Source organism: Vigna umbellata, chromosome 9 (genome assembly GCF_029865625.1).
Source record: "Vigna umbellata cultivar VRB3 chromosome 9, Vumbellata_1.0, whole genome shotgun sequence".
Taxonomy (NCBI): Eukaryota; Viridiplantae; Streptophyta; class Magnoliopsida; order Fabales; family Fabaceae; genus Vigna; species Vigna umbellata.
In genome coordinates, this window is record NC_142173.1 from 773,915 (window position 1) to 787,862 (window position 13,948).

A 13,948-nucleotide genomic window follows, 5' to 3' on the forward strand; every position below is an offset into this window, starting at 1 on the left:
TTTTATTAGGGTAAGACTGAACTGAGATATTATTAAATGTAATTAATCTATTATATGGTTTATTACTGTATTTTTGAGATGTTACAACATTCTTTATACAAATTATCAAATTTATATAAATAATGTTAAGCATCAGATTTTTTGAAAAAAAATTGTTAAGTTCAACCACCTTAATAATTCAATAGGACCTTCGTTGTTTTCATGTTTCATGGTGTTGTTGTGTCTGGTTTATTGAGCAGAGAAAAAATTGAGTTTTCTTTTGCTCTGCTGCATAGCGTATTCATAGACTGGCCCACGTTGGATCGGGTTTTACATTTTTCATTATTAGATGTAGGTCAAACATAATTTAATTTAATGGTTAGATTGTATTTTTATTTTTATAATCCAATCCAATCTAATTAATTGAATTAGATAAATTTAAGTCACTGAATTGAGTGCCTTAAAAACTAATTATTTATAATATTTTTTAATAATTACAAACTAACACATTATTCAACAACTCATATTTTTTATTCTAATAAAATATAGGACTTTATAAAACATATCTTAATTAAACATCAAAATATCTCATGCAGGTTAACAATTTAATGGAGTGAATCGCATTTTCAGAAAGAAAAAAAGAACAGAACGGACAAGGACGACCAACCTGAGACTTATTCAACCGAGATAACATCCATAGATAATATTTACATGATAAAATATATTATTTTATACTAAAATTATTATTATTATATTATATGTATAATAAAACTTTAATTTTAATGGGTAAAGACACAAATAATCTCTATTTACAGATTTACGCGTAAATTTTGTGTGCAATTTAACAAGTCCGAAGAAGAAATACAGGAAAAAAGGAGAGAGAAAATATAATATAGAGAATAAAGAGTAAATAAATAAAGAAATATATGTAAGGATAATTTCTTGTCATAATTAGCTCGAGGTAGTTATTGTTTTTTCAAAAGTTTGTTTCTTCTTTAAAGTCTTTCCCTTTAATAGATCTAATCACGGCAACGACAACTTCGGACAATGCAAATGAGTTGCCGACAGTATAGGATGTTGCTAATTTTTTCAGAAAATATTTACGAAATAAAAAATATAAAATAAATGTATAAGTAAAATTTCAGAGTTCTGTTATTTATTTAACATATTTCATCTATCGCCCGTAATAAACTTTTAAGCTATAATAATGCTTTGTTCTCATTCAGTTTGGTCAGATTTCAGAGCTGTTGATATATATATATATATATATATATATATATATATATATATATATATATATATATATATATATATATGTATATATATGTATATATATGTATTTATTTATGTATATGAATGTATATGTATAAGCATGGAAGCAGATTGTTCTACTTCAACTATGGAAGATTTCACTTTCAACAACCCTCATGACATGTGCAGAGCGCAGACAAGTTGTGACAGCATGTGACTCGTGGCAACTATTTTTTATTTTATTTTTATTTAATGTCTTCCCACGTCGTAGACTATAAATAAATAAAACAATATCATCTTTAAATCGTGCTCACAATTAGAATTATAATAAGGCATATACTTCATCCCAATCTAAAACTTTAATACACTATCTAAAAACTCTAATTAGTGAAATTAATTTTAATTATAAATTATATTGAATTACAAATTATGAAATCCATTACTAAATCCATTTCCAGTGATGAAACTCGAATTTAACTTTCCAAGTGTCATCTAATGATACGTTTGGGACAGGTGTCTCCATTCAGCCATTAACACTCAACAGGTGACTCCAGACATTATGATAACGAAAGACAGAGACAGTTTCATTTTAAAATTAAATAACGTGTGAACTTTCATTGTGAAAATGAATATACAAATTCAACTAAAGAAATTTATTTCTATTTCTATGTAACAAAAGAATGAGGAATAACCAAAATTCAAACATGCTAGTAAATGGCCGAAACAAAAGGACAGAGAAGGTGTGAATGAATTGAAGTTCTTTGACTTTGAATGGTACGTTATCCAGTGTTGATGTTGGCACGCGAGAATACCTTGGATCTGAATCATGGATGTAGTAACACTCCAATGATATGATCACATATTCAAATACAAAAACTAGAAATCTACTCTTCAATTTGGTCGTTATTTCGTTGGGACCATTCTTTCCGTGTGACAAGAGTGTGATCCATAGAGCATTCTTCAACTGTGTATATAATAAAAGATGAAACGGTTGTAATACTGTTTTCAGCGACTCATCCTTTCCCTGTTCTCTCTCTCTTCGTTGTTCTCTTCTCTCCAGAAGATGGACCAGTCTCTGCTGAGAGGCGAAAGCAGTGGCCTCAGCTCCCGCCGGCGAGGACTGTTCCGGCGTTCCGACGCTATAACCTACGGCTCCAACTACGAGAAAGCCGCTGCGCTCATTGATCTGGTTCGTTTAACTCTTTTCTCGTTTCGTTTATTCGTTGTTCGGAAATCTTTTTCAGTCAACTCAGTGATGTTCGTCTTCGGTTCTATTTTACGTTTACTGCGGACTGTGGATTTTTATGCATTGATTCAGCTTTAACCGTTGTGCTTTGCAATAGCGAGCGAGTTAGTGTCGCGCATTGTGTTGGAGTTAATTATTGAACATATGTAGGTAGATCTTGTCATCGATGGCTTGTTATGAACTCTTAAGAATAGTCGATTGAATCTGTTCTAGCGGCAATGTGAATTTTGTTATTATGTTTGAAGTTGCATTGTCTCTTGAGCTGTTCAACATCGTTCAAATTTTGAAAGTCTTAATTGTAGGGGGAATTGTTCTGTATGTTGTGGGAAAGTTGTCACTGATGTGCGGTTTTGGTAAAGCGAGAATTACAGAATTGCGAAGTGCAGAGACAAATAGTTGTACATATAAAAAAACAAACACGGAGAGGATGATGAAATATTGCGAAGTAAATAATTTTTTTTTAAAAAAAGGTGCTTTTGTGTGGTACTTAAGCCTTGATGTTCTCCCTGCTGATAGAATTGTCTCTTTGGGTTGAACTCTTTGTTGTGTTTAAGTTCTATCAGTTGGTGCTTTCATTAAGTGTTGAGTTATGGAAAAGATTATCTATAAGATGTATAGAGGAGCAAGTTGAATTTTGAAAAATGAGTGAAACTGTCTTAAAGAGAAAAGGATTGCTACCAGGTCAATATAAATAGAGTGGAAGTCATTGTGATGGTTGGTTCTTAAAAGAAGTGACAATGTTAAGAGTCCCACATTGTTAGGAACTACTTGATGTGGTACTTAAACCTTGAAACTCTTTTACCTAATGGGTTAATCTTTTGGATTAGAGTCTTCTCTTGTGCTGATATTAAGATGTTGATTAGTATTTCGGTATAAAACAATCAGGACCACCAATTCTCTTTCTAGGTCTCTAACTTCAAGTTTGTTCGGTGAGTCAAGTCAGTTGGTTAAGACTGCTAGGTGTGTCATGTTAATATATTAAGGGAGGAAAATGTTTATAAACTACTCTTTATCTTGATTTTCTACATGAAATCGGATTTTTTACCATACCAGAACGGTGGTCTTCTGTCAAAGCTAAGGACTAGAGGGCCTTACTACCAACCTGTGTAGTAGCCTTGACTCGTTTTAGGACCAGTATTCTAATACTCAATGACCTTGACTCTCCTTCTACGACCAATAATTTTTTTTTTAAAATATATTTCTACTAACCTCCCCTTTGCATTGATATGTATTTATTGATGGACTTTCTTTCGGGTCATTAATTGCTTGTTATTCTTGTTGGAAATTCTTTATGCAGGCTGAAGATGGTGTTGGTCTCCCTGAACAAATTCTTGATTCATCAAACTTCCAAAATTATGCAAGATTTTATTTTGTATTCATTAAATGCAATCTCATATGGTCTCTTAGTTATTTTGCTTTGATAGTCCTGAATTTCCTGGAGGTAAGCAGTGACAAGCTCCTTATGAACTCTAGTTCCAGTTATATGTATTTGAGGCTTTCATACCAAAGAAAATATGATGGAAAGAAGATATTTCATTATGTACTTTACTTGGTACAGAAACCTCTGTGGTGTAAAAAACTCGCCACACATTCCTGCAACGATAGAGAGTATTTCTATTTGGGTCAATTGCCGTATCTAACTGATGCAGAATGTCTTATTTATGAGGTAAGAGTTCAGTACTTCAGACACTGTTACTTTTATTGGGCAAATCAGCGAGCCTTTTAGTTGTCACTTTGAAAATGGTGATTACCTTAGGTAATATTTGTCATTCCCACGTTGAAGTTAAGTTATTTATTCAGCTACACTTCGAAACTAAAGTGAAACAACTAATACTACCTGTCTATGTGATTCTATTATTTCCTTAATGTCTCTTAGGAATGTGTTACTGTTAAGCTAGCAATTTAGATTGATAAAGCAAGTGCGGGCTCCAAACTATCCCTTCACTGTATACCTACATCACTTTGTTGCTTTTTTGTTTTTCTTTTGTTATTTATGCATATCTGCTGAGAGTCGCCTTTTCCTTTGGTAGTGCTTATTTCCATAGGATTTTTATTAGTGGGTTACAAAAAAGTTTTGACATCTTTTATCCAATTTGGTTTGATATACATTTTTCCCTTCCTTTTAAAGTTTCTTATCCTCCAAGAGTACATGCTATATTTTCTTTCTAATATTTTTTCTTCTCTTATTGAAAAAAATGGGAGTGTCTTATACTGTAAGATGCTATGGAGATATTAGTTTATTTGTGGAGCTGTTGAAGTGTCCTTGTATTTATTTCTCAACTATATGTACAGTTTTTTTTTCTTACACAGCCTTTTCTATGTAATACAGGCAATAACTCTTCTTGTGCTAATCATACATACTTTCTTCCCATTGTCATACGAAGGATCTCGTATATATTGGAAAAGTACTTTTAATCAATTGAAGGTATGTTGCTTCAAGATCCTACTAAAGAATATAATATGGTAGAAGACAACAAAACTTTATCAGCTATAATGTTGCTTTAGAGGACCAACTTCTGAACAAAGGACTCCACCTTTGGGAGGTAGAGTTGCTAACGACCTAACCAGTTCTAGTCAAAACCTATCTGGGCAAGTTTTGCACTCTGAAAATTAGACCTAATGTAGTTTTCTGCTGGGATCAGCTCATACTCTGGGTTGACTTGGCACGACCAAATGTTACATATTAGTTGGGGAGATAATATCTTTTGTAAATTAATGATAAATTGTAAAACTTACCTTAAATTAATATTTTATGCATAACATGATAGTTTTTTACTTATGATGTATTTTTGTGAACATATATATTGTCTACAATCATGTTTTATTATTCCATATTTAATAGATTACTATTAAAGTGTACAATGTAAATATCTGTGAATCATAGGGAACTAATTGTGTCCAAAATAGTAGGGAGCTGATTATATCCTTGAAGAATAGGGACTTGATTATAACCTTGAATCATAGGGATCTTATTACATTAAGTGTTATTATATTTCCAAAATTAATTTAACACACACACACTCACACACACACACACACACATATATATATATATATATATATATATATATATATATATATATGTATGTATATATATGTATATATGTATATGTATATATGATGTACTTTTAGCCATAAAATTATTCAACTCTACCTTAATATTTGAGATGGTATCAGAGTGTTCAAATCTTGAGAGCCACATATGACTCTGCATCCAAGCATCTTAGGTCACAACCTTCATTGCTCCATGTCAAATTCAATTGACACAAGGATTACAATAGGGGAAAATGAATCCCAGACTCTTGGAAAGTCACCTAGCAGATATTGGGCTCCCCAAAACCATGGCAAGGAGTGAGGAGAAAAAGGAGACAACATAAGAAAGGGAGGACAGACCCACATAGCATATGAAACTAAGGAGGAAAACATAGGAGAATTGATTCAACTCAATCAAGATGAAACAGAGAAAAAGAGATTGTTTCTAAAAAAATTTGATATGCTTGTAAGCAAGGAAGAAGCAGAGAAAAGAGAAGAGAGAAATCTATATTGAATGCCAATAATCTGTATTACAAAAGATAAGGAAAAATGTAATTATATAGGAAAACCCAGAGAAAGAAGAATAACTAATAAAACAGAGTCGATTAATCTTGTGATGTGTTATCTTCCCCCCTTAAAAACTTAAGGTGGGATTTTTGGACACCTTAAGTTTATATCTAAATTTAGTGAAGGAAGTGGTAGAGATAGGCTTGATCAATATGTATACTACTTGAAAATGCTCAAGAAGATAAATGAGAAAAATTTACTTATTATGAACTTGATCATGGACAAAATGTAGATCAATTTCAAAATGCTTGTTCTGATAATGAATGGCAGAAATTTGTGAGAGGAGGACAACGCCTAAGTTGTCAAAAGTGTTAAGAAGTGTGGGATTTTTGGACACCTTAAGTTTATATCTAAATTTAGTGAAGGAAGTGGTAGAGATAGGCTTGATCAATATGTATACTACTTGAAAATGCTCAAGAAGATAAATGAGACAAATTTGCTTATGATGAACTCGATCATGGACATAATGTAGATCAATTTCAAAATGCTTGTTCTGATAATGAATGGCAAAATTTGTTGAGAGGAGAACAACGCCTAAGTTGTCAAAAGTGTTAAGAAGTGTACTTTATGCCTAACTCAACGCCACAAAACCGGCTTGTAGGGTGAGGTTTGCACCTACTTATATACTCTAAATTGGCTTTATCTCTAATCGATGTGGGACTTCCAACACACTCCCTCATGCCGAGGTATATACATCTCGAGCATGAGACTAGACATTAATGGGTGGTCCGATAGCAGTTCCATCCTGATAGTGGGTGGAACAATATGCCCAACAAACAACAAATATTGCTAGGATAGACTTTAACCTAACTTTGATATCATGTTAATAAGTGAACTTTAAGCCAAACTCAACCCCACAAAATTGGCTTCTAAGGTGAGGTTTGACACTCACTTATATACTCTAAATTGGCCTTATCTCTAATCGATGTTGGACTTCCAACAAGCCTCTTCATCCACATAAGGAGTCATGGACTTATTAGAGAAGGACCCATATGTCAACGTAAACTAATTCTGAAAGACTAAAATAAAGCGAAGCAAAGTTTGAAAAAGGAAGTTGATGCATTTTAGTTCTAACACAAACATCACATAGTAAAAATAGTATTTTTCTTGCCAATTTTGAATATTACTATTGTTTAAAGCTCTCTGGACGGTTTGATATGAGGAAGGTCCGATATGAGAAGGCCATAGAGGAAGAGCATAATGAAGAGAAGTATTATTAATTTGAAGACAGTTGAATGATGTAAGGGATGAAAAACATATAATCCATCCTTAAGGGTGCCTTTAAGAATGATCTGCTTTGGGTCTTGATTTTTAACATAACAAAAATTAGAATGGAACTCAAAATATACATTGTTGTCTTTAGCAAATTGTAAAACACTAATTAGATTTTTGGATATTCTTGGAGCGCAAATGATATCTTAAGAATGGTTGTGTTCTTGTGTGTGGGCTGTGAAAAACAGTAGACCCAATATGTGAAATGTACATACCTATGCCCATTACCTAGCTTGATAGAGTCATTCCAAGTGCAAGAATGCTTGGTTGTGAAATTGTTAGAGTCATGTGTAATATGATTAGTGGCCCCACTATCACGTTACCACAAGGGTTTTCTATGTGTGTGTGTGTGCTTGTTTGTTTACACATGCTCATTTTAAAACATAATTTCTAAATTTGTAGATTTCATATCTTGGGTCAGCCCTATCCTGACCAGATCACCAGTTGTTTTGGGCCAACATTAAACCAGTGCAAACCCAGCCAATGGCACTGTAGTTGGTGTCTGGACTCCAAAACTTCAAATTGTTTCTCAATATGATGTTTTCTTTCTCAATTTAAAGAATGGGTTGGTTATTGGTGTTAAATTTACCATATGCATTAGTCAAGGAATCCTGATCCTCTAACGAAATTTGGTTTGCAAGACAAACTAGTTGAATCAAACATAAATAAAATATTTTAGTTGAGAGTTTTTTCTATCATTAAGGTTCCTAGGTGGAAGTTTCAGACAACTTTAAAACCTTTAGTACAGTTGAAATATGTTAACAGAAGGTAGATGATATGGGGTAAGAAGGCCTTTGAAAAGGTTGACATTGCTCTCCCTAATTCTTCATAAAATCTAATCCAAAGCCTGGTTCTATAGTTTACTGATAAATTTTTTGTTGGCATTTCCAGGTTTTCTGTCTATTAGTTCTTGTTGTTGATACGCTGCTCTATGCCTTTTACTTGTCTCCACTGGCTTTTGATTTTCTACCTTTCAGAATTGGACCTTATATCAGAGTGGTTCTTTTTGTTCTGAACATTAGGTATTGCCTGACCTATCTCAACTTGTTTGTGTTCCTTTGGAGTAAATATACTGTTGTAGATTATAACTTTGGACTCGTGTTTGATCTTTTCAATATTCGTTGTTTTACTATTTCAAATTCAGTAACTATGTTTATTATTATTTGAGCAAGACTAGAAGGGAAGATAATTGAAGGGACAGAGAAGAACTGAGTAGAATTTAGCATATCTCTCATCTCCTCTGTCAACCTTTTTTTCTCTAATATCAATTGGATTCCTGTGCCGGAAAAATTAATTTTCTAAAATGGAGGGGCATTTTTTACATGAACAACACAAAAACTTCAGCTGTTTCGTGGAGGCTTATTCAAGAGCTGATATCTCTATTTCATGGAGACCAAAAACAGTTTGATCGTTACCACTTTTTTTTAAACTACACTTTTAGGTCAAATTGAGTTTGTCTTATGCTCTGTACATGCTTTGTGTGAGGTGGCAAGTTAAGCTTTAGGTTATTTAATTATTTATGACATGAGGTTACTTGCCATCGTTCACATGCCTTACAATGTGAATTCATTTTTGTTCATTATTCAGCAAAAAGCAAAAAGCCTTTATAACCTATTTTTGACAGTCAAATTCTGCATTTGAATTTGATGTTAGGGAGCTACGAGAAACCATCACTATCTTGTTTGGGATGCTTGACACATACTTAAATGTTTTGGTTAGTTCACTTTCATATTTCTCCTTGCCTTGTTCTTTGCCGTTCCTGTTTGCAATTCTGATAACAATACGCATGTCATTTTACATTCAAAATCTATTGAGTTACACATGAATGCTACGTTTGGATTATTTCAATTTGTCATAATCAACACTCTTACTCGAGAGTGCCTTGTCAAATTTGCATGCATTGCAGGCGCTGGGACTTCTGTTTCTTCTTTTTGCTAGTTGGGTGGCATATGTGTTTTTTGAGGATACAATACAGGGGAAAACAGTATTCACTTCATATGGTGCTACGTTGTATCAAATGTTTCTTTTATTTACCACATCCAATAATCCAGATGTTTGGGTTCCTGCATACAAGTAAGAGTTTTGAATTTTATAGTTTTAATTTGCCTGGCTAGATGACTTTGGTCCTTTCATTTTGAGAAATCATCAATCATCAGCACTCATAATTTTTATTTTTGGTTTTTAAGGTCTTCTCGTTGGTACTGCCTCTTTTTTGTACTGTTTGTACTGGTGGGGGTTTACTTTGTTACAAACCTTATCCTTGCCGTTGTCTATGATAGTTTCAAGAGTGAGGTAATGTGTTCATATACTCTCTTTATCTAGATTTAATGATAAAGTTACTTGAAAGGATTGGAGCTCTGTGGATCCTGTTCCTTTTAATTGCCCAACCTGGAATATATTATAAGAATTTTGATGTTAATCACGTACTCTAGGATGGATGTTCATACAAATAATTAGAATGCTCAAATATTCTTTTTCTGCAGCTTGTGAAACAAGTCTTTGAAAAGGATCTTCTGAGAAGAACTATGCTGGATAAAGCTTTTAATCTCTTAGATACACTTGTAAGTGTAATTTTCATGTCTTTGTTTAATTTTTCACACTTGTATATCTTGATTCAACTACCTTGGATAAAATTCTAATTTCTGTACCATTAAATTGATCAAGTATGCCTACATGCTTACACTAAAAAGTAGTGTTAAATTAGACTGTCTCATCCAACTACTAAAGTCTTAGGAAAGAACATTGTTTTTGTTGGAGATCCTACATTAAATAGATAAATAACCAAACTATAGTATATATATGGAAACATTTTTCACAGTATAAGTCAGTTTTGTGAGATTGAGTTTTGACCTAAAACTTACTTTCTAATATGGTATTAGGGTATGTTCTTGCAAGGTTTGTTGGTCCTATTTGTATCACCTGTTATCCGACTGCTACAAACCACCTATAAATATTTATTTGTATGGTCAAAATGTTTAGTCCTCAACATGAGAGGGTATATTGGAGATCCCATACCAATTAGATATATGATTAAATTATAACATATAAATGGAGACAATTCACAAGTTAGTTTTATGAGGTTTAGTTAAGCTTAAAACTCACTTTCTAAGAGTATTAAGTAAACACTTCACTCACAAGTTATCTTTATGTTGATTCTTATTCTTCTATATAGGTTTCTGTTATGACTTTGCTACATATTTTTATTGATTCTAACGGTGTTTGAGATGGTGTTGTGGTTGCAGAATATTGGAGCTCTCAACAAAAATCAATGCATAAGGCTCTTTGAGGAGCTGAACAAGTACAGGTATTATTTTATTCCCCTATGTTCATTATGCTTTCAATTTATCATATTATTTGTTCTCTGCTGGCCTTATTTTCATGTCATCCATATATTTTATAAAATAATGGCACCCATTATACCATTTCTCATCTATTTCTCCTCATCTCTTCTTCAGTTCTCTTCAATGAAACACCTTTAATCTCCACTTTATTTCCCATCTACTTACACTTTGTCCACTTATTTTCATCCAACCAATTTCTTTCATCTCTATTAGACAAAGAATTTAAAATCTTACATTGACCAAGGCTGGATAAACTCCAAGAGTAATTGAATTATGTTTAGTAACATATACGTGGCAAAGACCCATATATCTAACATTTTAAGGTTTTTGGTTGGATGTAGTTAACGCTTGACTCATTGATAGAGATCTTCCCTATGTTTTACCCAACTATTTCCTAATATTGATATTTATTTCCCTTTCCCTATTCTTCTCTCTCTTGGATGAAACACATTCACACAACACTTCATATCAATCAAAGAAAATTGTTGGAAGATAGAAATTGTTAAGGATCTCTCCCTAATGTTGTTTGTTTGGAGTGATGTATTATAGCGGAGGAAAGAAAAGTGGGTGCAAAGTTGTTTGGATGGAGTGATTTGCACAAACAGATTAGAAGGATTGAGTTCCCTTGAGTCCTCAAGTGAGTGAAGAGAATAGAAGAGAAAGTCACGTCAATTTATGTGCCTTTTTGCTTTTAAACAATTACATCTCAATTTAAAATAATTTCACCAATTCAAATTGTTACTTAATTCTTTTTAAAGTAATCAGCAACATTTTATTTCAACTTAATTTATACAAAATCTATTTTAATTTAATATAATTTTTTCAATTTTAATTTTCTCGTTTTAAATGATAACTCACATTTCTTAATAATAAGAAAAATAATAATAATAGTAACATTTTTATTTAACAATTTATTTGAACTTAATTTCTACCAATCTTATTTTATTTCAATGTAACTTTATCATTTTTAAATTTTTTTAATTTTAAGTTAAGAACTCTGATAGGATATAATGTGAGGAAACAAATTAAGTAGTTATGAGTTAGGTTGTTAGGGTGAGTGAGGTTTCCTTTATATAGTTGGGGGTCCTTGTATGCAGGGGACTTTTAGGGATAATTTTGTAGATTGAGCTTTAGCTCTTTGTGAAGGGGAAATCCTTGGAGAAGAGAGTCCTATTATATTTTGTGTTATTTTTCGTCTATACAATAAAGAATATACTCTTCCTTTTCTTTTCAACTCTGGGTTCGTAACAAAATTGGTCCGATCTGTCGGATCATTGAAGGGAGAAGGAAATGGAAGGAAGAGTCAGCAAGTTAGAAAGAGCAGTGGAGGAGCTAAGGGAGGAAACCAGGGAAATTCATCAAGAACTCAAAGAAATGACTAAAGCTCTAGGGCGGAGAGCCAGGAACCAATATAGGAGTTCTGAAGGAAGTCAGGGGTTGGTTAATGGAGACAGATTGGGAAAGAAAGAGGTAAAGATGGGGGATGCTGAGAAAAATAGTCTACAAGACATTAAGAAAGCAAAGAAACCCTTAGATGGAGGAGAGAATTCAATCAATTGGTCGGAGAAAAGAGAAGAGGATACCATTGACAATAATGGAACTAGGAATGGTGAGGAAGAACCACTTTTCCCGTAGGTTGAAGGAGTGTAGTTGTCCATATTTGAAGGGAATGACACCCAAGGTCAAACAACAAGGGCAACAGATGGTTTTGAAGTTTAGAACATCAAAGGATCAATAAAGGTACACCCAACAGTAAATAACATGGAAGAAAATGCAGTCCAAGGGTTCAAGACCTGGCAACAAAAATCCAAGAACCTTTCGTGGGAAGATATTTCTAAATCCCTCCGTAGGAGTTTCAGGGGCAGAGAATGTAGCACCATTTTTGAAAAGTGTGGAGGTAGAAAACAGAGCGCCATTGTTGGAAAATGGGCAACAATTGAACAAGAAAGGCTGGAAGATTACATTCAAGAATTTGAAGTGGGAAACAACAATAGGAGTGATTTTTGTTATGCTATTGATGTGTCGCCTAGTAATAGTATGCAACATGATGGTTTATGGGACATGGATATTCTTTATATCTGTCAGAAACCGTGATTGACGTGATAGAGATTGGCATGGTGTATTTTAGGAAGATTTATATTTGATGTGCTATACTTATGTGCTGCCTTTATTAGGTTCATTTATGTTTGATTGATCCCGTAATCACAGGGATCTATCCCTTAGAATTAGCAGTCCATATTTCCTAAAATATGCTCCAGACTCATGTATTTATATAGGGGTTAATAACCTCTTAAAAGTATATAACAAAGAATTCTATTCCTTCTAAATTTAAGAATATCCATAAAGATATTGGCATTCTTGAGAAGGGTGAGTTTGATTTCTTGGCACCAACAACTTGTGGAAATGCTCAGAGAGTTTTACTTGAGAGTTTGGCAGCAGTAATATGGATTGCGAGTGGGGAAAAATTCATCCAAGAATTCAAGATATTGGTGTCACAGGCAAATAAAACACTAGAAGATCAATTGTAGAGACATTTATTTGCAGGGCTACAATCTAACATTCACAATCGGTTGCCACAACAGGATCTAAAAGACTTGATCAAAGATTTGCAAATTACTCTAATTGTGGGAGAAAGGCCAACATTGAAGAATCACACCCTCTGTAGGGAAGAGGAAACCAAATAAGAAGGAAAATTTGTAACAGAAAAATATAGTATGGTGGAGGATGAAGGGGATGCAACAATAAAGAGAGTGGAAGGTGAACATACAGCCAAGCAACAATTTTTCCCAAAATTAGATTTACGTAATATGAATAAGAATTCATGGTTGAACTTAGTTGTAATAATGATTGGAACATCAATGACATTGGAATCTTGGGATTCCAAATTACTGGGTTCAAAATCTGGTATACAAAACCACTCTCATATCTACCAACACCCAAGTCTTCAGGTCTGAGATTGCAGGCAGTAGCCAGTGGGTTCCCTTCCGATGATAAGACAATATCACATTGCCATGGGATCAAGCTTCACTGTTCCAACCTTGAGGATAAGGTTGTTCTGCAGCGGTATGTAATGATATGACATAATGTGAGGAAACAAATCAAAAAGTAGTTGTGAGTTAGGTTGTTAGGGTGAGTGAGATTTCCTTTATATAGTTGGGGAGTCCTGGTATGCAAGGGACTTTTGGGGATAATTTTGTAGATTGAGCTTTAACTCTTTGTGAAGGAGAAACCCTTGGAGGAGAGAGTGCTCTCCTATTTT

At 33.4% G+C, this 13,948-nt stretch overlaps 1 protein-coding gene across 1 annotated transcript in view; it reads left to right on the plus strand.

The window, feature by feature from the left end:
• The first annotated feature begins 1,959 nt into the window (after positions 1-1,959).
• Positions 1,960-13,948, plus strand: part of LOC124825335 (two pore calcium channel protein 1B-like) — a 33,925-nt gene continuing 21,936 nt past the window's right edge. Inside the window, exons 1-10 of the mRNA XM_088098647.1 lie at positions 1,960-2,419; positions 3,774-3,917; positions 4,035-4,142; positions 4,806-4,901; positions 8,240-8,370; positions 9,002-9,062; positions 9,255-9,421; positions 9,535-9,640; positions 9,832-9,909; positions 10,591-10,652. Coding sequence (XP_087954773.1) covers positions 2,294-2,419; positions 3,774-3,917; positions 4,035-4,142; positions 4,806-4,901; positions 8,240-8,370; positions 9,002-9,062; positions 9,255-9,421; positions 9,535-9,640; positions 9,832-9,909; positions 10,591-10,652 — 1,079 coding nt within the window. The 5' untranslated portion in view covers positions 1,960-2,293. The remainder of the gene's footprint in view (positions 2,420-3,773; positions 3,918-4,034; positions 4,143-4,805; positions 4,902-8,239; positions 8,371-9,001; positions 9,063-9,254; positions 9,422-9,534; positions 9,641-9,831; positions 9,910-10,590; positions 10,653-13,948) is intronic.